The sequence below is a fragment of the Eucyclogobius newberryi genome, unplaced genomic scaffold (genome assembly GCF_026437365.1).
Source record: "Eucyclogobius newberryi isolate DKJ021-1_F unplaced genomic scaffold, fEucNew1.0.hap1 SCAF_11, whole genome shotgun sequence".
In the NCBI taxonomy this organism is placed as follows: Eukaryota; Metazoa; Chordata; class Actinopteri; order Gobiiformes; family Gobiidae; genus Eucyclogobius; species Eucyclogobius newberryi.
Genome location: NW_027315735.1, coordinates 24890327 through 24912635, shown reverse-complemented (window position 1 = coordinate 24912635; position 22309 = coordinate 24890327). Strand labels below are relative to the sequence as shown.

The following is a 22309-nucleotide window of genomic DNA, read 5'->3' as shown; positions in this document are numbered from 1 at the left end:
AGGTGCATTTTCTTTAACACTTGATTTGTAAAGAGATTTTTCAAAAGTAGGGGCATTATCATTGACGTCTATTATATTAATGACTAAATTAGTTGTGCCAGTTCGGGGAGGTTTACCCCCGTCCACAGCTGTTAAGATCAGTTTGATAGTCGGCTGTTTCTCTCTGTCTAAAGCTTTTTGTAACACTAACTCCGCAGAAACGTCATGTTCTCCTCCGCTCTGCACGTCCAAAGAGAAGTACTCATTTGGACTCAGTCTGTATGTTTTCAGCGCATTATTTCCTGTGTCTGAGTCCTCAGCCACTGGGAGTAAGTATCGATCCCCTTGTGTTGAGGATTCAGATATATTAATGGAGTGTATAGCGTCACTAAATCTTGGCGAGTTGTCATTAATATCCAATACTATAATTTCAATGCGGTGAACATTCATTGGATTGTTTAAAACGGTCTGTATATTCAAAGAGCATTTTGCCAGAGAAGGACAAAGCTCCTCTCTGTCTATTCTCTCGTTAACAAAGAGAGCTCCCGTCCGCCGATTTACATCAAAAAATGTCTTACTATAAGTAGAAACAATCCTTAGATCCCTGGTGTTTAGGTCCTGAAGATTCAAGTTTAAATCCTTTACGATGTTTCCAATTACTGTCCCTTTGTTCACCTCCTCAGAAACAGAGTATGAAAGTTGTGCCGCAGACCGGGCATAAAAACACATCCACAAAACCAGAAATACACGAAAATAATCCTGTGTATTTTGCCCAATCATTGTTGATATGAAAGGGATTTGATCCCAAACCCTCTCACATATCCTCACAGCGTTTCTTCATCCGTACCAAACCGAAGCTTCAGTGTTTCTGAAGGAGACGCGACAACGACTAACGACGTATTACTCCTATTTCAAGGAGGAGCCACAAGAGGCACTAGAGATACTGTGGTCTATTGTGACATCATGTGGACAAACAGGCGAACGAAGAACGTGCTGCTGACTGTGCTCATGCAAAATGCTGTTATTTGATCTTTTTATTTGTCAAAAAAATGCATGTTCATCTTTATTGTGGTGGGACTAAGTACCAAAAGTGTTGTTGAAAGAGTATAGGCCAGTTCTAAATCAACAATGTTTTAGAAGAATGCTGTTTAAGACAATATGAAGAGAGAATAAATCATAAAGATGTGAGGAAAATGTGATGATGGTAAAGGCCAAGAAAATATATAAATGTAAATAATGCTAAATAAAAACACTCCTAAAATAGAACATCCCTGAAATAAAATATCAATAGTGCATTGAGCAAGTTTTTTTTTTTTTTCTAAACAGGGTAATATACTGTTAATGGAAACCAACTGCAGTTTATCAGGTCATATTGTGTCATGGCAATCACACATCAGAAACAATGAGTCAAAATCTATTTTTCAGTTCCTCTTTTAAAAGATCCAACAACAATCTCACATACCTTATATATATACATATACATATTTGTATTTAAAATATTAGAAAATAACACGGACAGCGCACGTGTTCACCCTGCATTTTCCGTCAGGAAAATATAACCAGACAAAACAATGCTAAATTTGACATTGCCAACAGTGAAATTATATTTGCTACGTTAACATGTCAATGAAAATCGTTCAATTTAAAACATCTATTAAAATGCATACCTTGTCTGTACTTGGTAAAGTCTGCGTCCTGGAGAAAGTGTCTCCTCCGTTAATACTGATCAGTTCCGCATCTACAGGAGGAAACGGTGCGGGGAAAACCACTACGTCACTTTTGAGTGTGTCTGAGCTGAAGCACACGTCATACTGCTGAGTGGATTTGGAGTAGGACCAGCTCCCGTCAGGGTGGGTGGTGATCATGGGGGCGCTGTACCTGCTTAAAGAGCTCTCTGTCCTGTGACATCTGACTGCTATTAACGTGATGAGGCTGAGCAGAAAGATGACTGACACCGCCACAATGGCGATGAGCAGGTACAGGTTTAAATCCGAGAAGCTGTTCTCCTTTATGGGCACATGTCTGAACTGAGTCTGAATGTCCGCCGTGCTCTCCACCACCACTACATCAATAGTCACAGTGGCGGACAGGGAGGGCTCTCCGTTATCACACACCAGCACCACCAGGGGGTGAGTTTTCAGGTCATTGTCACTCATCCTCCTCTTGGTGCGGATCTCTCCGGTGCTGGTCCCGATCCGGAACAGGTTGTTTCCTTTGGGCTCAGACAGGTGATAAGAAAGCAGCGCGTTGTACCCAGAGTCTGCGTCTACAGCCCTGATCTTTGCCACAAAGTAGCCCGCTTCAGCGGAATAGGGGATGCTCTCACTGTTAACGGAGCCGTGCTCAGAATAGGGCGCCAGGATTGTGGGGCTATTGTCATTTTCATCCAGAATAAAAACGTTCACAGTCACGTTGCTGCTGAGCGGAGGAACACCAGAGTCTGTGGCCTGGACCTTAAACTGAAACGTTTTTAGCTCCTCAAAGTTAAAAGTCTGAAGACTCACTATTTCTCCTGTCTCTGAGTTAATATTCACTGCTGCTGTTGTGGGAATATTTCTATTATAACTGTTTACTATTGTGTAACTAACTTTGGCGTTGTTATCTAGATCTGCATCTAAAGCGTTCGCTGAACAAAGCATTGAACCGGTTGCACTATTTTCTTTTACATAAAAATTAATTACAGGTGCAGTGAAACGAGGTGCGTTGTCGTTGACGTCAGACACGTGGACAGTAATGACCCTGATGCTGGACAGAGGGGGGCTGCCCTCGTCTGAGGCTGTTATGCTCACATTGTATTCAGGAGTGTCTTCTCTGTCCAGAGGTCCATCCACCACTAACGAATAATCGTTTTTGTAATTTGATGTTAGTTTAAAGGGGACAGAGCCCAGCACCTGACAGTGCGTCACGCCGTTGTTTCCTCCATCTCTGTCACTGACGCGTATTAGAGCCACGATTGTCCCCAGCTCTGCGTCCTCTTTAACGGGGGACATCAGAGAAGTAATAGTAATTGCAGGAATGTTGTCATTTACATCTATTATTTCAATTAATAATTTTGTATGTGAACTACGAGGAGAATGACCAAAGTCTGTCGCTTGTACTCTCACTTCGAAAGCAGGGGTTTGTTCAAAATCTAATTTTCCTTTCACTGTGATTTCTCCTGTTTCGGGATCTAAAAGAAAAATATTTGAGAGATCAAGCGTACTCCTTTTAATCAACGAATAAATTACTTTTCCATTTACACCTTCATCTGCATCTTTGGCGTTCAGTTTGATAACCACAGTTCCCACAGGTGCATTTTCTTTAAGACTTGATTTGTAAAGAGATTTTTCAAAAGTAGGGGCATTATCATTAACATCAATAATATTAATGACTAAATTAGTTGTGCCAGTTCGGGGAGGTTTACCCCCGTCCACAGCTGTTAAGATCAGTTTGATAGTCGGCTGTTTCTCTCTGTCTAAAGCTTTTTGTAACACTAACTCTGCAGAAACGTCATGTTCACCTCCGCTCTGCACGTCCAAAGAGAAGTACTCATTTGGACTCAGTCTGTATGTTTTCAGCGCATTATTTCCTGTGTCTGAGTCCTCAGCCACTGGGAGTAAGTATCGATCTCCTTGTGTTGAGGATTCATAAATATTAATGGAGTGTATAGCGTCACTAAATCTTGGCGAGTTGTCATTAATATCCAATACTATAATTTCAATGCGGTGGACATTCATTGGATTGTTTAAAACAGTCTGTATTTCCAAAGAGCATTTTGCCAGAGAAGGACAAAGCTCCTCTCTGTCTATTCTCTCGTTAACAAAGAGAGCTCCCGTCCGTCGATTTACATCAAAAAATGTCTTACTATAAGTAGAAACAATCCTTAGATCCCTGGTGTTCAGGTCCTGAAGATTCAAGTTTAAATCCTTTACGATGTTTCCAATTACTGTCCCTTTGTTCACCTCCTCAGAAACAGAGTATGAAAGTTGTGCCGCAGACTGGGCATAAAAATACATCCACAAAACCAGAAATACACGAAAATAATCCTGAATATTTTGCCCAAACATTGTTGATATGAAAGGGATTTGGTCCCAAACCCTCTCACATATCCTCACAGCGTTTCTTCATCCGTACCAAACCGAAGCTTCAGTGTTTCTGAAGGAGACGCGACAGCGACTAACGACGTATTACTCCTATTTCAAGGAGGAGCCACAAGAGGCACTAGAGATACTGTGGTCTATTGTGACATCATGTGGACAAACAGGCGAACGAAGAACGTGCTGCTGACTGTGCTCATGCAAAATGCTGTTATTTGATATTTTTATTTGTCTATAGAAATGCATGTTCATCTATATTTTGGTGGGACTAAGAACCAAATGTGTCGTTGAAACAGTATAGTTAATTTCTAAATCAACAATGTTTTAGAAGAACGCTGTTTAAGACAACATGAAGAGAGAATAAATCATAAAGATGTAAGGAAAATGTGATAATGGTAAAGGCCAAGAAAAGATATAATGTCAATAATGCTCAATAAAAACACTCCTAAAAGAAAACATCCCTGAAGTAAAATATCGATAGTGCATTGGACAAGTTTTTTCTAAATAGGGTTATATACTGTTAATTGGAAACCAACTGCAGTTTGTCAGGTCATATTGTGTCATGGCAATCACATCTCAGAAACAATGAGTCAAAATCTATTCATCAGTTCCTCTTTTAAATTATCCAACAACAATCTCACATACGCTATATATATAAAAAATAAAAACATGTACATTTTCTGTCAGGAAAATACAACGATAAAACAAGCTTAATTAAATAAATCAAATTGTTAAACTTAAAACGTCTATTAAAAGGCATACCTTGTCTGTACTTGGTAAAGTCTGTGTCCTGGAGAAAGTGTCTCCTCCGTTAATACTGATCAGTTCCGCATCTACAGGAGGAAACGGTGCGGGGAAAACCACTACGTCACTCTTGGGTGTGTCTGAGCTGAAGCACACGTCATACTGCTGAGTGGATTTGGAGTAGGACCAGCTCCCGTCAGGGTGGGTGGTGATCATGGGGGCGCTGTACCTGCTTAAAGAGCTCTCTGTCCTGTGACATCTGACTGCTATTAACGTGATGAGGCTGAGCAGAAAGATGACTGACACCGCCACAATGGCGATGAGCAGGTACAGGTTTAAATCCGAGAAGCTGTCCTCCTTTATGGGCACATGTCTGAACTGAGTCTGAATGTCCGCTGTGCTCTCCACCACCACTACATCAATAGTCACAGAGGCGGACAGGGAGGGCTCTCCGTTATCACACACCAGCACCACCAGGGGGTGAGTTTTCAGGTCATTGTCACTCATCCTCCTCTTGGTGCGGATCTCTCCGGTGCTGGTCCCGATCCGGAACAGGTTGTTTCCTTTGGGCTCAGAGAGGTGATAAGAAAGCAGCGCGTTGTACCCAGAGTCTGCGTCTACAGCCCTGATCTTTGCCACAAAGTAGCCCGCTTCAGCGGAATAGGGGATGCTCTCACTGTTAACGGAGCCGTGCTCAGAATAGGGCGACAGGATTGTGGGGCTATTGTCATTTTCATCCAGAATAAAAACGTTCACAGTCACGTTGCTGCTGAGCGGAGGAACACCAGAGTCTGTGGCCTGGACCTTAAACTGAAACGTTTTGAGCTCCTCAAAGTTAAAAGTCTGAAGACTCACTATTTCTCCTGTCTCTGAGTTTATATTCACTGCTGCTGTTGTGGGAATATTTATATTATAACTGTTTACAATTGTATAACTAACTTTGGCGTTGTTATCTAGATCTGCATCTAAAGCGTTCGCTGAACAAAGCATTGAACCTGTCGCACTATTTTCTTTTACATAAACATTAATTACAGGTGCAGTGAAACGAGGTGCGTTGTCGTTGACGTCAGACACGTGGACAGTAATGACCCTGATGCTGGACAGAGGGGGGCTGCCCTCGTCTGAGGCTGTTATGCTCACATTGTATTCAGGAGTGTCTTCTCTGTCCAGAGGTCCATCCACCACTAACGAATAATCGTTTTTGTAATTTGATGTTAGTTCAAAGGGGACAGAGCCCATCACCTTACAGTGCGTCACACCGTTGTTTCCTCCATCTCTGTCACTGACGCCTATGAGAGCCACTATTGTCCCCGGCTCTGCGTCCTCTTTAACGGGGGACATCAGAGACGTAATGGTAATTTCAGGAATGTTATCATTTACATCTATTATTTCAATTAATACTTTTGTATGTGAACTACGAGGAGAATGACCAAAGTCTGTCGCTTGTACTCTCACCTCAAAAGCAGGGGTTTCTTCAAAATCTAATTTTCCTTTCACTGTGATTTCTCCTGTTTCAGGATTTAAATTAAATATATTTGAGAGATCAAGCGTACTCCTTTTAATCAACGAATAAATGACTTTTCCATTTACACCTTCGTCTGCATCTGTGGCGTTTAGTTTTATAACCACAGTTCCCACAGGTGCATTTTCTTTAACACTTGATTTGTAAAGAGATTTTTCAAAAGTGGGAGTATTATCATTAACATCGATAATATTAACGAGTAAATTAGTTGTGCCAGTTCGGGGGGGTTTACCCCCGTCCACAGCTGTTAAGATCAGTTTGATAGTCGGCTGTTTCTCTCTGTCTAAAGCTTTTTGTAACACTAACTCTGCAGAAACGTCATGTTCTCCTCCGCTCTGCACGTCCAAAGAGAAGTACTCATTTGGACTCAGTCTGTATGTTTTCAGCGCATTATTTCCTGTGTCTAAGTCTTCAGCCACTGGGAGTAAGTATCGATCCCCTTGTGTTGAGGATTCATAAATATTAATGGAGTGTATAGCGTCACTAAATCTTGGCGAGTTGTCATTAATATCCAATACTATAATTTCAATGCGGTGAACATTCATTGGATTGTTCAAGACGGTCTGTATTTTCAAAGAGCATTTTGCCAGAGAAGGACAAAGCTCCTCTCTGTCTATTCTCTCGTTAACAAAGAGAGCTCCCGTCCGCCGATTTACATCAAAAAATGTCTTACTATAAGTAGAAACAATCCTTAGATCCCTGGTGTTTAGGTCCTGAAGATTCAAGTTTAAATCCTTTACGATGTTTCCAATTACTGTCCCTTTGTTCACCTCCTCAGAAACAGAGTATGAAAGTTGTGCCGCAGACCGGGCATAAAAATACATCCACAAAACCAGAAATACACGAAAATAATCCTGTGTATTTTGCCCAAACATTGTTGATATGAAAGGGATTTGATCCCAAACCCTCTCACATATCCTCACAGCGTTTCTTCATCCGTACCAAACCGAAGCTTCAGTGTTTCTGAAGGAGACGCGACAGCGACTAACGACGTATTACTCCTATTTCAAGGAGGAGCCACAAGAGGCACTAGAGATACTGTGGTCTATTGTGACATCATGTGGACAAACAGGCGAACGAAGAACGTGCTGCTGACTGTGCTCATGCAAAATGCTGTTATTTGATATTTTTATTTGTCTATAGAAATGCATGTTCATCTATATTTTGGTGGGACTAAGTACCAAATGTGTCGTTGAAACAGTATAGTTAATTTCTAAATCAACAATGTTTTAGAAGAACGCTGTTTAAGACAACATGAAGAGAGAATAAATCATAAAGATGTGAGGAAAATGTGATGATGGTAAAGGCCAAGAAAATATATAAATGCCAATAATGCTCAATAAAAACACTCCTAAAAGAAAACATCCCTGAAGTAAAATATCGATAGTGCATTGGACAAGTTTTTTTTTTAAACAGGGTTATATACTGTTAATTGGAAACCAACTGCAGTTTATCAGGTCATATTGTGTCATGGCAATCACACATCAGAAACAATGAGTCAAAATCTATTCGTCAGTTCCTCTTTTAAAAGATCCAACAACAATATCACATACGCTATGATCCAACAACAATCTCTCTCTCTATATATAAAAAATAAGTTAAAAAAAATAACACGGACAGCGCACGTGTTCACCCTGCATTTTCCGTCAGGAAAGTACAACCAGACAAAACAAACCAAACCTTAATTTAAAAATTCACATTGCCAACAGATAAATTATGTTTGCTACCTTTAACATTTTAATGAAAATCGTTAAATTTAAAACATCTATTAAAAGGCATACCTTGTCTGTATTTGGTAAAGTCTGTGTCCTGGAGAAAGTGTCTCCTCCGTTAATACTGATCAGTTCCGCATCTACAGGAGGAAACGGTGCGGGGAAAACCACTACGTCACTCTTGAGTGTGTCTGAGCTGAAGCACACGTCATACTGCTGAGTGGATTTGGAGTAGGACCAGCTACCGTCAGGGTGGGTGGTGATCATGGGGGCGCTATACCTGCTTAAAGAGCTCTCTGTCCTGTGACATCTGACTGCTATTAACGTGATGAGGCTGAGCAGAAAAATGACTGACACCGCCACAATGGCGACGAGCAGGTACAGGTTTAAATCCGAGAAGCTGTCCTCCTTTATGGGCACATGTCTGAACTGAGTCTGAATGTCCGCCGTGCTCTCCACCACCACTACATCAATAGTCACAGAGGCGGACAGGGAGGGCTCTCCGTTATCACACACCAGCACCACCAGGGGGTGAGTTTTCAGGTCATTGTCACTCATCCTCCTCTTGGTGCGGATCTCTCCGGTGCTGGTCCCGATCCGGAACAGGTTGTTTCCTTTGGGCTCAGACAGGTGATAAGAAAGCAGCGCGTTGTACCCAGAGTCTGCGTCTACAGCCCTGATCTTTGCCACAAAGTAGCCCGCTTCAGCGGAATAGGGGATGCTCTCACTGTTAACGGAGCCGTGCTCAGAATAGGGCGCCAGGATTGTGGGGCTATTGTCATTTTCATCCAGAATAAAAACGTTCACAGTCACGTTGCTGCTGAGCGGAGGAACACCAGAGTCTGTCGCCTGGACCTTAAACTGAAACGTTTTGAGCTTCTCAAAGTTAAAAGTCTGTAGACTCACTATTTCTCCTGTCTCTGAGTTAATATTCACTGCTGCTGCTGTGGGAATATTTCTATTATAACTGTTTACTATTGTGTAACTAACTTTGGCGTTGTTATCTAGATCTGCATCTAAAGCGTTTGCTGAACAAAGCATTGAACCTGTTGCACTATTTTCTTTTACATAAATATTAATTACAGGTGCAGTGAAACGAGGTGCGTTGTCGTTGACGTCAGACACGTGGACAGTAATGACCCTGATGCTGGACAGAGGGGGGCTGCCCTCGTCTGAGGCTGTTATGCTCACATTGTATTCAGGAGTGTCTTCTCTGTCCAGAGGTCCATCCACCACTAACGAATAATCGTTTTTGTAATTTGATGTTAGTTTAAAGGGGACAGAGCCTAGCACCTTACAGTGGGTCACGCCGTTGTTTCCTCCATCTCTGTCACTGACGCCTATGAGAGCCACTATTGTCCCCAGCTCTGCGTCCTCTTTAACGGGGGACATCAGAGACGTAATGGTAATTTCAGGGGCGTTATCATTTACATCTATCACCTCTATCAGTAACTTTGCATGTGAACTTCGAGGAACAGGTCCTTGATCCATTGCTTGTATTCTAATTTCATAAGCAGGAGTTTCTTCGTAATCTAAACTTCCCCTTACTGTGATTTCACCTGTTTCAGGATTAAGATTAAATGCTTTTGACGGGTCTGTAATGCCTCCTTTTACCATAGAATAAATAATCTTGCTATTCTGCCCTTCGTCCATATCTGTGGCATTTAACTTGATCACTTTAGTTCCGCGCGTCGCATTTTCCAAAACACTTGCTTTATACAATGTTTTACCAAACGTGGGGATGTTGTCATTAACATCTATCACATTAACTTTAATTTGCAGAGTACCGGTTTTGGAAGGTTTTCCTCCATCGACAGCAGATAATAAAAATGCAATCATAGATTTTTTTTCTCGATCCAAAGGTTTTTGCAACACTAATTCTGCAGACACACCGTGTTCCCCTCCACTCTGCACATCCAGGGAGAAATACTCGTTTTGACTTAGTTTGTACGTTTTGACAGAATAAGTCCCCGTGTCTGCGTCCACAGCTACAGGCAGCAGATACCTCTCCCCTACTAATGATGATTCAGATATGTTTAAATGATGTGTGTTTAGTCTGAAAACAGGAGAATTGTCATTAACGTCTAAAACGGTCACTTCAATGCGATGGGCATTCATAGGATTTCTAAGAACTGTTTGAATTTTCAAAGAGCATTTGGCCAGATTAGGGCAAATCTCCTCTCTGTCTATTCTGTCGTTAACAAAGAGACCCCCTGTCTGTTTATTCACGTCCAAGTAATTCTTACTGTAAGTGGAAATGATCCGGAGATCCCTGGTTTCTATGTCCTGAACATTCAAGTTTAAATCCTTTACGATGTTTCCAACCACCGTCCCTTTGTTCGCCTCCTCAGAAACAGAGTATGAGAGCTGTGCCACGCACCGGCCACAAAAACACAGGCACAAAATAGCCCACAGTAAGCTATATTCCGGGTGAAATTGAACAAACATCTTCCCTGAACAGATGAAGGTGTTCGGGTCAATCCAGTGCAAATTGTGCGTTTATTCCATCATCCGCAGTGACGCTCCTGAGCTTGTCCTGTGTACTACCGTGTGTGCGCATGCGAGGGCTGGTGAATCACGACGTAATACTGTTCTTTTCTGGGGAGGGGTTTTGAATCATATTGTTATAGTGGTCTCTGGCGACATCACGCGGACAAAATTGTTTTTAAACGAATTAATACGGAAAATCTGCGACAAGCTGGCCCCTGTCAAGTCAATGGGATAGGCTCCAGTCACCCGCGACCCCTAACGGAATTCAAGCGGTGCAAAATGAATGAATGAATATGGAAAATAAATAAATAAAAAAATATGAAATACAAGCGTATGTCTCTAGCAGGACATCCAGCCCAACAGTATGTGAGTTGTGTGTTCATGCATATTCAGGCTTACAGTGTGTATTTGGCTATAGCTAAGACGAAATGAGCATTCACTGTTCCGTGCTTTGGTGTGGAGCAAAATATATAAATTGTATGGGATTTTCGAGTTGTCTCAAATTTAGTCTGCTTGGTTAAAACAGAAAGAAGGGGGGGGGAAAACTCAGAAAAGCACGATTGTATCATTAATTCCAAATACCCAAAGAAAGGACACTCTTGAAAAATATAAGAATAAACTCAAGAGGCAATTCGAAATAAATACATTGAATAAATAAATATATTCGATTGGCAAAACCAAACAACACTGGGTGGATGAAAAAATTGTTCACCCAATGTTTTGCAAATCAAACCACCACAAAAGTGCCCGTGTAGACCAATGTTCTAAATGGATAAAATCAACATGTTTTTGTCTTTTATGGGCCAGAATTAATCAACTTAATAGCAAGCATGCTCTAATAACAAAGCAAGTCAGTCAATGTGGGTCCAACAGCTTTTAGGCAGCTTTTATTTACAATAGAAAATCTAAAATTTAGTCAAGATGAATTGGCTCCTCTCTAAAGCCAGGGGAGGGAGAGGCAAGCTATAGTGACAAAGAAACAAGATCAAAACAAACAAAGCCATTGCCATAACAGAAAACACCCAATAACAAGTGCCACCATCACCAAAAACTACTAATAAAATCACCCATTAAAGTGAGCCCCAATCCTCTCCAGCAAAAACCTATACACCAACTGCAGGATTATTAGATACACTGATTAAAAGGTATAAAATAAACTATACGAAACGGCAACCAGCACTGAACCATTAAAACAATGGACTGTTAGGACACAGAAACCAGCATGTGCTCAGACCTGTTCGGGAAGAGGAAATGAATCTCTGACTTTTATAGTCTCACATGACTGAGCTAAGCCTGCCACATTAAGTATTTGTTGAATTATTAAAGCCTTACCTTGTCTGTATTAGGTAAAGTCTGTGTCCTGGTGAAAGTGTCTCCTCCGTTAATACTGATCAGTTCCGCATCTACAGGAGGAAACGGTGCGGGGAAAACCACTACGTCACTCTTGAGTGTGTCTGAGCTGAAGCACACGTCATACTGCTGAGTGGATTTGGAGTAGGACCAGCTCCCGTCAGGGTGGGTGGTGATCATGGGGGCGCTGTACCTGCTTAAAGAGCTCTCTGTCCTGTGACATCTGACTGCTATTAACGTGATGAGGCTGAGCAGAAAGATGACTGACACCGCCACAATGGCGATGAGCAGGTACAGGTTTAAATCCGAGAAGCTGTCCTCCTTTATGGGCACATGTCTGAACTGAGTCTGAATGTCCGCCGTGCTCTCCACCACCACTACATCAATGGTCACAGAGGCGGACAGGGAGGGCTCTCCATTATCACACACCAGCACCACCAGGGGGTGAGTTTTCAGGTCATTGTCACTCATCCTCCTCTTGGTGCGGATCTCTCCGGTGCTGGTCCCGATCCGGAACAGGTTGTTTCCTTTGGGCTCAGACAGGTGATAAGAAAGCAGCGCGTTGTACCCAGAGTCTGCGTCTACAGCCCTGATCTTTGCCACAAAGTAGCCCGCTTCAGCGGAATAGGGGATGCTCTCACTGTTAACGGAGCCGTGCTCAGAATAGGGCGCCAGGATTGTGGGGCTATTGTCATTTTCATCCAGAATAAAAACGTTCACAGTCACGTTGCTGCTGAGCGGAGGAACACCAGAGTCTGTGGCCTGGACCTTAAACTGAAACGTTTTTTGCTCCTCAAAGTTAAAAGTCTGTAGCGTCACTATTTCTCCAGTGTCTGAGTTAACGTTAACGGCTGATGACATGGGGACATTATTTTTATCACTATTTAACAAACCGTAAGATATTCTAGCGTTCTCAGTTGAATCTAAATCTGACGAGGTGAGAGTGTAAATGATAGAGCCAATCTGACTGTTTTCTTTCACATAAATATTAATCACAGGTTCTTGAAAGTGTGGCGCGTTGTCGTTTACATCTGCAACTTTCACATGAATGACACTGGCACTGGACAGTGATAGCGTCCCTTCATCTGCAGCTGTAATTGAGATGTTATACTCAGACACGGTCTCTCTGTCCAGTGGACCATCGACCAACAAGGAATAATAGTTTTTATAATTACGATTTAATTTAAATGGAGCACTTCCCACTATTTTACAATTGGTCAGTCCATTTTTTCCTCCATCTCTGTCAGTAATAGAAATCATAGCAACAGCAGTGCCTATTACGACATCTTCCTTCACAGGACTCAATATCGAAGTAACAGAAATTTCAGGTGCATTGTCATTTACATCCATTACTTCAACTAAAACCTTCCCGTGGGCAAGACGCGGAGGAACACCTTTGTCTCGCACCTGAACACGGATTTCATAGGCTTGCTTCTCCTCATAATCAATATTACCTTTGACTGTAATCTCACCAGTATTTGAGTTTATAATAAACTTCTCATTGGATTTAACCCGTCCTCTGTCTGCAAAAGAGTAGACAAGCTGTCCATTGACGCCTTCGTCTAAATCTGTGGCTGTCAGTGTTAACAAGGCTGTGCCCATAACGATATTTTCAACAACCTGGGCTTTGTAAAGGCTTTTACTAAATAAAGGTGAATTATCATTCACATCTAATACATTCACTTTGAGCTGGACTGTTCCTGTTTTAGCTGGTTTTGCTCCATCTATTGCAGACAAAGTGAGGTCAATGACTGACTGTTTTTCTCGATCCAGTGTTTTCTGCAACACAAGCTCCGCAGTAACGCTGTGATCACCAGCATCTTGTACATCCAACGAGAAATACTCGTTTGGACTTAATTTATACGTCTTTACTGAATTACTACCTTCATCTGCGTCATGCGCCACTGGTAACGGATGCTTTTCACCCACATATGAGTACTCGGAAATGTCAATAGTAAAAAAATCTTCCATGAACTTAGGGACGTTATCATTTATATCAATAATAACAACATCTATTCTGTGTAAACCATGTGGATTATCTACAATCGCTTCCATATTCAAAACGCACTTCACCACATCCAGACAAAGCTCTTCTCGGTCTATTCTTTCGTTGACAAAAATAATTCCACTTTTCCTGTTTATATCCAAATACTGTTTATCCTGAGCAGAGGTGATGTGAAGCCCCGTTGTGTGAAGTTGCTGTAAATTCAATTTTAAATCCTTAGTGATATTTCCAACCACGGTCCCTTTCTCCGATTCCTCTAAAATGGAATAAGATATCTGTGCAGCAGAACCTCTCCAAAGACAAAGCAGAGTGAAACAGAGAGGCCAAAGATATGTCCAATGTTTTAGATCCGCCATTATAGGAATAAACATAGTTACAATGCAGGTTTCATTTCCTTAATCTGCCTCTTTAGAAAAATATGCTCTTTTCCTTTCCAATATTCTCAGATTCTCGCACAACACCGTCCGTACGCTGATATCACAAAGAGGAACAGCCTGATTATAACGTTAAAGTGAAGGAGAGGCACTGGGGGCGGGGACAGTAAAACGTCACTGATATTAAATGTCCTGGTCTCTAGTGACATCTTGTGTTCTAACCAATGTATAACACATTTGATAAATCATAAAAGTGTATCATACGTTTCTGTTTCATATCTAAAAACTCTAGGCCCACTGTAATTGTCTAGGCTTACCAAAAAATAGAAATGTTCCAGCGCCTTGGACAGCACATCCCAAGGAACAGAATAATGTAATGTGCAGTTATTCTTGTGCAAAAAAACAAATATCGCCCTGGACATTGTGAGAGAAAATACCATACAGTGTACATAGTTTATCCTGTCTCATGTGGGCAAAAAGAAAATGCAAGTTTATTGTCTCATCTATCTCAGATTGTCAAGCATATTAGCATGCAAACACCAATTTCACACCAAAGAACAGAGACTAAAGATTGTTTATGAAAAGCACCAAATAAAAGATCAATTATTTTTGGTCTCTGGTGACATGACCTGGTACAGCCTTTTGAACATGTATCAAAAGTTTGAGTTGAACAATTAAATCCATGCATTCACAATGAATCTGAAATAGCAGCCATTCCTCAAGTCTTCAACTCCGTGTCCCTCCCCCCTTATTGTTCCGATCATCATTATTTTTTTCTTCACATAATTTGTAGGTATAAAATACTGTAATAATAACTCAAAAGCTCAATAAGTACATGAACAGATTTCTATGAAGCTGACTTAAAGCTAATTTTTCTGTATTGTGCATTCTGTGTAGACAGGTTTTGGGGGCTCTCCTGAAGTATCCATGTAGACCCACTGTGTTATAGGAATTCAGCAAGTTATAAATAAATATTTACAATTGTTTGCATTTGGAAATAACCAATATAGAAAGTCCCCAAGCAGAGACAATAAGGAAGATATGTGTTATAATAAATCAATAAAATAATGTAAATAATGTTTATATCTGTTGTGTGACTGTTTGGAGGGTCGTGCAAATCAGAGTGAAAACGAATATTTCAACATCTTGGACAGGATCATTTAAAAAAACTTTTTGTGCAATTACATTTACACAACAACCAGAAGATCAAGCATTGTAATAACAGCTTAAAAAAATAAACCCATACCATATTTTCAGAATTGGACGTTTGCTTTTTGTGGCCACTAATAGTCTTGTCAAAATAACTAAATTAATTTAAGATAACTATGGGAATGCAAAACATACCTTGTCTGTACTTGGTAAAGTCTGTGTCCTGGTGAAAGTGTCTCCTCCGTTAATACTGATCAGTTCCGCATCTACAGGAGGAAACGGTGCGGGTAAAACCACTACGTCACTCTTGAGTGTGTCTGAGCTGAAGCACACGTCATACTGCTGAGTGGATTTGGAGTAGGACCAGCTCCCGTCAGGGTGGGTGGTGATCATGGGGGCGCTGTACCTGCTTAAAGAGCTCTCTGTCCTGTGACATCTGACTGCTATTAACGTGATGAGGCTGAGCAGAAAGATGACTGACACCGCCACAATGGCGATGAGCAGGTACAGGTTTAAATCCGAGAAGCTGTCCTCCTTTATGGGCACATGTCTGAACTGAGTCTGAATGTCCGCCGTGCTCTCCACCACCACTACATCAATAGTCACAGAGGCGGACAGGGAGGGCTCTCCGTTATCACACACCAGCACCACCAGGGGGTGAGTTTTCAGGTCATTGTCACTCATCCTCCTCTTGGTGCGGATCTCTCCGGTGTTGGTCCCGATCCGGAACAGGTTGTTTCCTTTGGGCTCAGACAGGTGATAAGAAAGCAGCGCGTTGTACCCAGAGTCTGCGTCTACAGCCCTGATCTTTGCCACAAAGTAGCCCGCTTCAGCGGAATAGGGGATGCTCTCACTGTTAACGGAGCCGTGCTCAGAATAGGGCGCCAGGATTGTGGGGCTATTGTCATTTTCATCCAGAATAAAAACGTTCACAGTCACGTTGCTGCTGAGCGGAGGAACACCAGCGTCTGTGGCCTGGACCTTAAACTGAAACGTTTTGAGCTCCTCAAAGTTAAAAGTCTGTAGTGTCACTATTTCTCCTGTATCTGAGTTTATATTCACAGCTGCTGTCGTAGGAATATTTGTATAATGATTGCTGCCAAAAAGTGTGTAGCTCAATTTTGCATTATTCTCCATATCCACGTCTATAGCTTTCACAGAACAAAGCACTGAACCTGTTGCACTATTTTCTTTTACATAAACATTAATTACAGGTGCAGTGAAACGAGGTGCGTTGTCGTTGACGTCAGACACGTGGACAGTAATGACCCTGATGCTGGACAGAGGGGGGCTGCCCTCGTCTGAGGCTGTTATGCTCACATTGTATTCAGGAGTGTCTTCTCTGTCCAGAGGTCCATCCACCACTAAAGAATAATCGTTTTTGTAATTTGATGTTAGTTTAAAGGGGACAGAGCCCATCACCTTACAGTGCGTCACGCCGTTGTTTCCTCCATCTCTGTCCCTGACGCGTATTAGAGCCACGATTGTCCCCAGCTCTGCGTCCTCTTTAACGGGGGACATCAGAGACGTAATGGTAATTTCAGGAGCGTTATCATTTACATCTATTATTTCTATCAGTAACTTTGTATGTGAACTACGTGGGACCGGTCCTTGGTCCTTGGCTTGTACTCTTACTTCAAAAGCAGGGGTTTCTTCAAAATCTATGTTTTGTTTCACTGTAATTTCACCTGTTTCAGGATTTAATTGAAAAATATTTGGGAGATCAAGTGTATTTCTTTTAATCATTGAATAAATAACTTTTCCATTTACACCTTCATCTGCATCTGTGGCGTTTAGTTTTATAACCACAGTTCCCACAGGTGCATTTTCTTTAACACTTGATTTGTAAAGAGATTTTTCAAAAGTGGGAGTATTATCATTAACATCTATTATATTAATGACTAAATTAGTTGTGCCAGTTCGGGGAGGTTTACCCCCGTCCACAGCTGTTAAGATCAGTTTGATAGTCGGCTGTTTCTCTCTGTCTAAAGCTTTTTGTAACACTAACTCTGCAGAAACGTCATGTTCACCTCCGCTCTGCACGTCCAAAGAGAAGTACTCATTTGGACTCAGTCTGTATGTTTTCAGCGCATTATTTCCTGTGTCTGAGTCCTCAGCCACTGGGAGGACGTATCGATCCCCTTGTATTGAGGATTCAGATACATTAATGGTTTGTATAGCGTCACTAAATCTTGGCGAGTTGTCATTAATATCCAATACTATAATTTCAATGCGGTGAACATTCATTGGATTGTTTAAGACGGTCTGTATTTCCAAAGAGCATTTTTCCTGAGAAGGACAAAGCTCCTCTCTGTCTATTCTCTCGTTAACAAAGAGAGCTCCCGTCCGTCGATTTACATCAAAAAATGTCTTACTATAAGTAGAAACAATCCTTAGATCCTTGGTGTTTAGGTCCTCAAGATTCAGGTTTAAATCCTTTACGATGTTTCCAATTACTGTCCCTTTGTTCACCTCCTCAGAAACAGAGTATGAAAGTTGTGCCGCAGACCGGGCATAAAAATACATCCACAAAACCAAAAATACACGAAAATAATCCTGTGTATTTTGGCCAAACATTGTTGATATGAAAGGGATTTGGTCCCAAACCCTCTCACATATCCTCACAGCGTTTCTTCATCCGTACCAAACCGAAGCTTCAGTGTTTCTGAAGGAGACGCAAAAACGACTAACGACGTATTACTCCTATTTCAAGGAGGATCCACAAGAGGCACTAGAGATACTGTGGTCTATTGTGACATCATGTGGACAAACAGGCGAACGAAGAACGTGCTGCTGACTGTGCTCATGCAAAATGCTGTTATTTGATCTTGAATTAGATCTTGCAGTTTAAAAATGCATGTTCATTTATATTGTGGTGGGACTAAGTACCAAATGTGTTGTTGAAACAGTATAGTTAATTTCTAAATCAACAATGTTTTAGAAGAACGCTGTTTAAGACAATATGAAGAGAATAAATCGTACAGATGTGAGGAAAATGTGATGATGGTAAAGGCCAAGAAAATATATAAATGCCAATAATGCTCAATAAAAACACTCCTAAAAGAAAACATCCCTGAAGTAAAACAACGAAAGTGCATTGGACAAGTTTTTTTTCTAAACAGTGTTATATACTGTTAATTGGAAACCAACTGCAGTTTATCAGGTCATATTGTGCCATGGCAATCACACATCAGAAACAATGAGTCAAAATCTATTCATCAGTTCCTCTTTTAAAAGATCCAACAACAATCTCACATTCCCTATATATATATTTAAAATATTATAAAATAACACGGACAGCGCACGTGTTCACCCTGCATTTTCCGTTAGGATAATACAACAAGAAAAAACAAAACGTAATAAAAAAATTCACCTTGCCAACAGATAAATTATATTTGCTACGTTAACATTTCACTGAAAATCGTTCAATTTAAAACATCTATTAAAATGCATACCTTGTCTGTATTTGGTAAAGTCTGTGTCCTGGAGAAAGTGTCTCCTCCGTTAATACTGATCAGTTCCGCATCTATAGGAGGAAACGGTGCGGGGAAAACCACTACGTCACTCTTGAGTGTGTCTGAGCTGAAACACACGTCATACTGCTGAGTGGATTTGGAGTAGGACCAGCTCCCGTCAGGGTGGGTGGTGATCATGGGGGCGCTGTACCTGCTTAAAGAGCTCTCTGTCCTGTGACATCTGACTGCTATTAACGTGATGAGGCTGAGCAGAAAGATGACTGACACCGCCACAATGGCGATGAGCAGGTACAGGTTTAAATCCGAGAAGCTGTCCTCCTTTATGGGCACATGTCTGAACTGAGTCTGAATGTCCGCCGTGCTCTCCACCACCACTACATCAATAGTCACAGAGGCGGACAGGGAGGGCTCTCCGTTATCACACACCAGCACCACCAGGGGGTGAGTTTTCAGGTCATTGTCACTCATCCTCCTCTTGGTGCGGATCTCTCCGGTGCTGGTCCCGATCCGGAACAGGTTGTTTCCTTTGGGCTCAGACAGGTGATAAGAAAGCAGCGCGTTGTACCCAGAGTCTGCGTCTACAGCCCTGATCTTTGCCACAAAGTAGCCCGCTTCAGCGGAATAGGGGATGCTCTCACTGTTAACGGAGCCGTGCTCAGAATAGGGCACCAGGATTGTGGGGCTATTATCATTTTCATCCAGAATAAAAACGTTCACAGTCACGTTGCTGCTGAGCGGAGGAACACCAGAGTCTGTGGCCTGGACCTTAAACTGAAACGTTTTGAGCTCCTCAAAGTTAAAAGTCTGTAGAGTCACTATTTCTCCAGTGTCAGAGTTAACATTAACGACTGATGACATGGGAACATTATTTTTATCACTAGTCAACAAACTGTACGATAATTTAGCGTTCTCAGTTGAATCTAAATCTGACGAGGTGAGAGTGTAAATGATAGAGCCAATCTGACTGTTTTCTTTCACATAAATATTAATCACAGGTTCTTGAAAGTGTGGCGCGTTGTCGTTTACATCTGCAACTTTCACATGAATGACACTGGCACTGGACAGTGATGGCGTCCCTTCATCTGCAGCTGTAATTGAGATGTTATACTCAGACACGGTCTCTCTGTCCAGTGGACCATCAACTAACAAGGAATAATAGTTTTTATAATTACGATTTAATTTAAATGGAGCAATTCCCACTATTTTACAATCAATTAGCCCGTTTTTTCCTCCATCTCTGTCAGTAATAGTAATCATGGCAACAGCAGTGCCTATTTTTGCATCTTCTTTCACAAGACTCATTATTGAAGAAACAGAAACGTCTGGAGCATTGTCATTTATATCAATTACTTCAACTAAAACCTTCCCGTGGGCAAGACGCGGAGGAACACCTTTGTCTCGCACCTGAACACGGATTTCATAGGCTTGTTTTGCCTCATAATCAATATTACCTTTGACTGTAATCTCACCAGTATTTGAGTTTATCATAAAAATCTCATTAGGATTTAACAACTCGGTTTTTGCAAAAGAGTAGACAAGCTGTCCATTGACTCCTTCGTCTAAATCTGTGGCTGTCAGTGTTAACAAGGCTGTGCCCATAACGGCATTTTCAACAACCTGGGCTTTGTAAAGGCTTTTACTAAATAAAGGTGAATTATCATTCACATCTAACACGTTCACCTTGAGCTGGACTGTTCCTGTTTTAGCTGGTTTTGCTCCATCTATTGCAGACAAAGTGAGGTCAATGACTGACTGTTTTTCTCGATCCAGTGTTTTCTGCAACACAAGCTCTGCAGTAACGCTGTGATCACCAGCATCTTGTACATCCAACGAGAAATACTCGTTTGGACTTAATGTATACTTCCTTACTGAATTACTACCTTCATCTGCGTCACGAGCAGCGGGGAGAGGATGTTTTTCACCCACATATGAAGACTCATACATTTCTATTGTATAAATATCTTGCTTAAATTTGGGGTAATTGTCATTTATGTCAAGAAGTACTACCTCAATTCTGTGCAAACCATGTGGATCATCAACAATCGCTTCCATATTCAAAACGCACTTTACCACATCCGGACAAAGCTCTTCTCTGTCTATTCTTTCGTTGACAAAAATGATTCCACTTTTCCTATTTATATCCAAATACTGTTTATCCTGAGCAGAGGTGATGCGAAGCCCCGTTGTTTCTAGTTGCTGTAAATTAAATTTTAAATCCTTTGTGATATTTCCAACCACGGTCCCTTTCTCCGATTCCTCCAAAATGGAATAAGATATCTGTGCAGAAGAACCTTTCCAAAGACAAAGCAGAGTGAAACAGAGAGTCCAAAGATGCGTCCGTTGTTCTAGTTCCGCCATTGTAGGAAAAATAAAGTTACACTGCACGTGTCATATATCCCGTTACGAAAAAAAAAAAATCTAATTTCTATCATATCCTCGCACAACTCAGTCCTACGCTGATTTCACAAAGAAGAGCGGTCGGATTATGACGTTTAGGAGAAGGAGAGGCATTGGGGGCGGGGACAGTAAAACGTCACTGGTATAAAATGTCTTGGTCTCTAGCGACATCTTGTGTTCTTATCAATGTACTGTATAATTAATGTGAAAGTTCATAAAAAAGCATCATGTGTATATCTGTCGTCAAAAAACTAAAGGCCATTGTCATTGTCCATAAACTCACCAAAAAACAAATACAGACAAATATTCCTGCACCTTGGACAGCACAACAAAGAGTTGTATATTTGCTTTCATTTAACAACCAAATCTTGTCCAACCAAATCCAGACCTGCCTTTATGTGCAAAAACACTATTGAAATCTTGACAAAATAATAATAATAATGATGATGATGATGATGATGATGATGATGATAATAATATTAATAATAATAATAGGCAAGTTTTAGTTTCTCGTCTATCTCAAATTTTCAAGTAAAGTCTTGCAAGCGATATTTTCATTGCAAATAATAAGCAAATAAAGTTTCAGAAAAACACCAGAAGACGAGACTGAATGCCAATGATATGTTATTTCTTGTCTCTAGCGACATGACAAAGTGAACAAAATGTATCAAAAGAATGAGAGAAACAAAAAAAATACAATCAAAATAACGGTGTATAATTTGATACTAAAACCATTGAGTTGTCAGTAAACATAAATTATTATCTTCATTTGGAAATGTCAGCTGCGGATAACAAAATACTTATCTACTGTTCTTGGATGTGTGAATAAAGCAAATAATGTGAAAAAAGCACCATGGACAGCACACAACGAAAGCACGCACTTTATATGGACCTTTTCTGCAAATACATTTACAGGACCTCAAAATACAAACAATTTTAACAACAACTTACAAAAGCAATTAAGACTAAATTGTTCTTATTGGATGTTTGCTTGTGTAGTCACTTATCTGTTGTGTTCTTATCTGTTCAACCCAA

The 22309-nt window shown here is 41.1% G+C and overlaps 5 protein-coding genes across 5 annotated transcripts in view; all 5 read right to left on the bottom strand.

Moving 5' to 3' along the window:
- The window catches only part of LOC140345959 (uncharacterized), a 57700-nt gene that overhangs the window by 17515 nt on the left and 17876 nt on the right, over positions 1 to 22309 (bottom strand). The window lies entirely within an intron of this gene.
- Positions 839 to 4050, bottom strand: LOC140347961 (protocadherin alpha-3-like). Its single transcript, XM_072434248.1, has 2 exons — positions 1647 to 4050; positions 839 to 847 (listed from the first exon to the last, which is right to left on the bottom strand). The coding sequence occupies exons 1-2, from the start codon at positions 4023 to 4025 to the stop codon at positions 839 to 841; spliced, it is 2388 nt and encodes a 795-aa protein (XP_072290349.1). The 5' UTR covers positions 4026 to 4050.
- LOC140347945 (protocadherin alpha-3-like) lies at positions 4105 to 7250 on the bottom strand. The gene is made up of 2 exons (XM_072434247.1): positions 4818 to 7250; positions 4105 to 4113 (listed from the first exon to the last, which is right to left on the bottom strand). The coding sequence occupies exons 1-2, from the start codon at positions 7194 to 7196 to the stop codon at positions 4105 to 4107; spliced, it is 2388 nt and encodes a 795-aa protein (XP_072290348.1). The 5' UTR covers positions 7197 to 7250.
- LOC140347929 (protocadherin alpha-5-like) lies at positions 7276 to 14357 on the bottom strand. The gene is made up of 4 exons (XM_072434245.1): positions 11856 to 14357; positions 10280 to 10400; positions 8103 to 9592; positions 7276 to 7284 (listed from the first exon to the last, which is right to left on the bottom strand). The coding sequence occupies exons 1-4, from the start codon at positions 14247 to 14249 to the stop codon at positions 7276 to 7278; spliced, it is 4014 nt and encodes a 1337-aa protein (XP_072290346.1). The 5' UTR covers positions 14250 to 14357.
- On the bottom strand, positions 14287 to 21272 carry LOC140347913 (protocadherin alpha-5-like). Its single transcript, XM_072434244.1, has 4 exons — positions 18857 to 21272; positions 17777 to 17873; positions 15597 to 16906; positions 14287 to 14349 (listed from the first exon to the last, which is right to left on the bottom strand). Exons 1-4 carry the CDS (start codon positions 21233 to 21235, stop codon positions 14287 to 14289), a joined length of 3849 nt encoding a protein of 1282 aa, XP_072290345.1. The 5' UTR covers positions 21236 to 21272.

Bases quoted from the DNA above. Each gene is read 5' to 3' on its own strand.
- LOC140347961 (XM_072434248.1), bottom strand. From the start codon at position 4,025: ATGTTTGGGCAAAATATTCAGGATTATTTTCGTGTATTTCTGGTTTTG.
- LOC140347945 (XM_072434247.1), bottom strand. From the start codon at position 7,196: ATGTTTGGGCAAAATACACAGGATTATTTTCGTGTATTTCTGGTTTTG.
- LOC140347929 (XM_072434245.1), bottom strand. From the start codon at position 14,249: ATGTTTATTCCTATAATGGCGGATCTAAAACATTGGACATATCTTTGG. The intron at 10,401-11,855 runs GTAAGGCTTTAA...TGCGTGGCACAG, and splicing joins CTTTACCTAATACAGACAAG to CTCTCATACTCTGTTTCTGA. The intron at 9,593-10,279 runs GTAAGAATTACT...ATCCTGAAACAG, and splicing joins CCGGATCATTTCCACTTACA to GTGAAATCACAGTAAGGGGA.
- LOC140347913 (XM_072434244.1), bottom strand. From the start codon at position 21,235: ATGGCGGAACTAGAACAACGGACGCATCTTTGGACTCTCTGTTTCACT. The intron at 17,874-18,856 runs GTATGCATTTTA...GTTTCTGAGGAG, and splicing joins CTTTACCAAATACAGACAAG to GTGAACAAAGGGACAGTAAT. The intron at 14,350-15,596 runs GTATGTTTTGCA...TTGTGATATCAG, and splicing joins CTTTACCAAGTACAGACAAG to CGTACGGACGGTGTTGTGCG.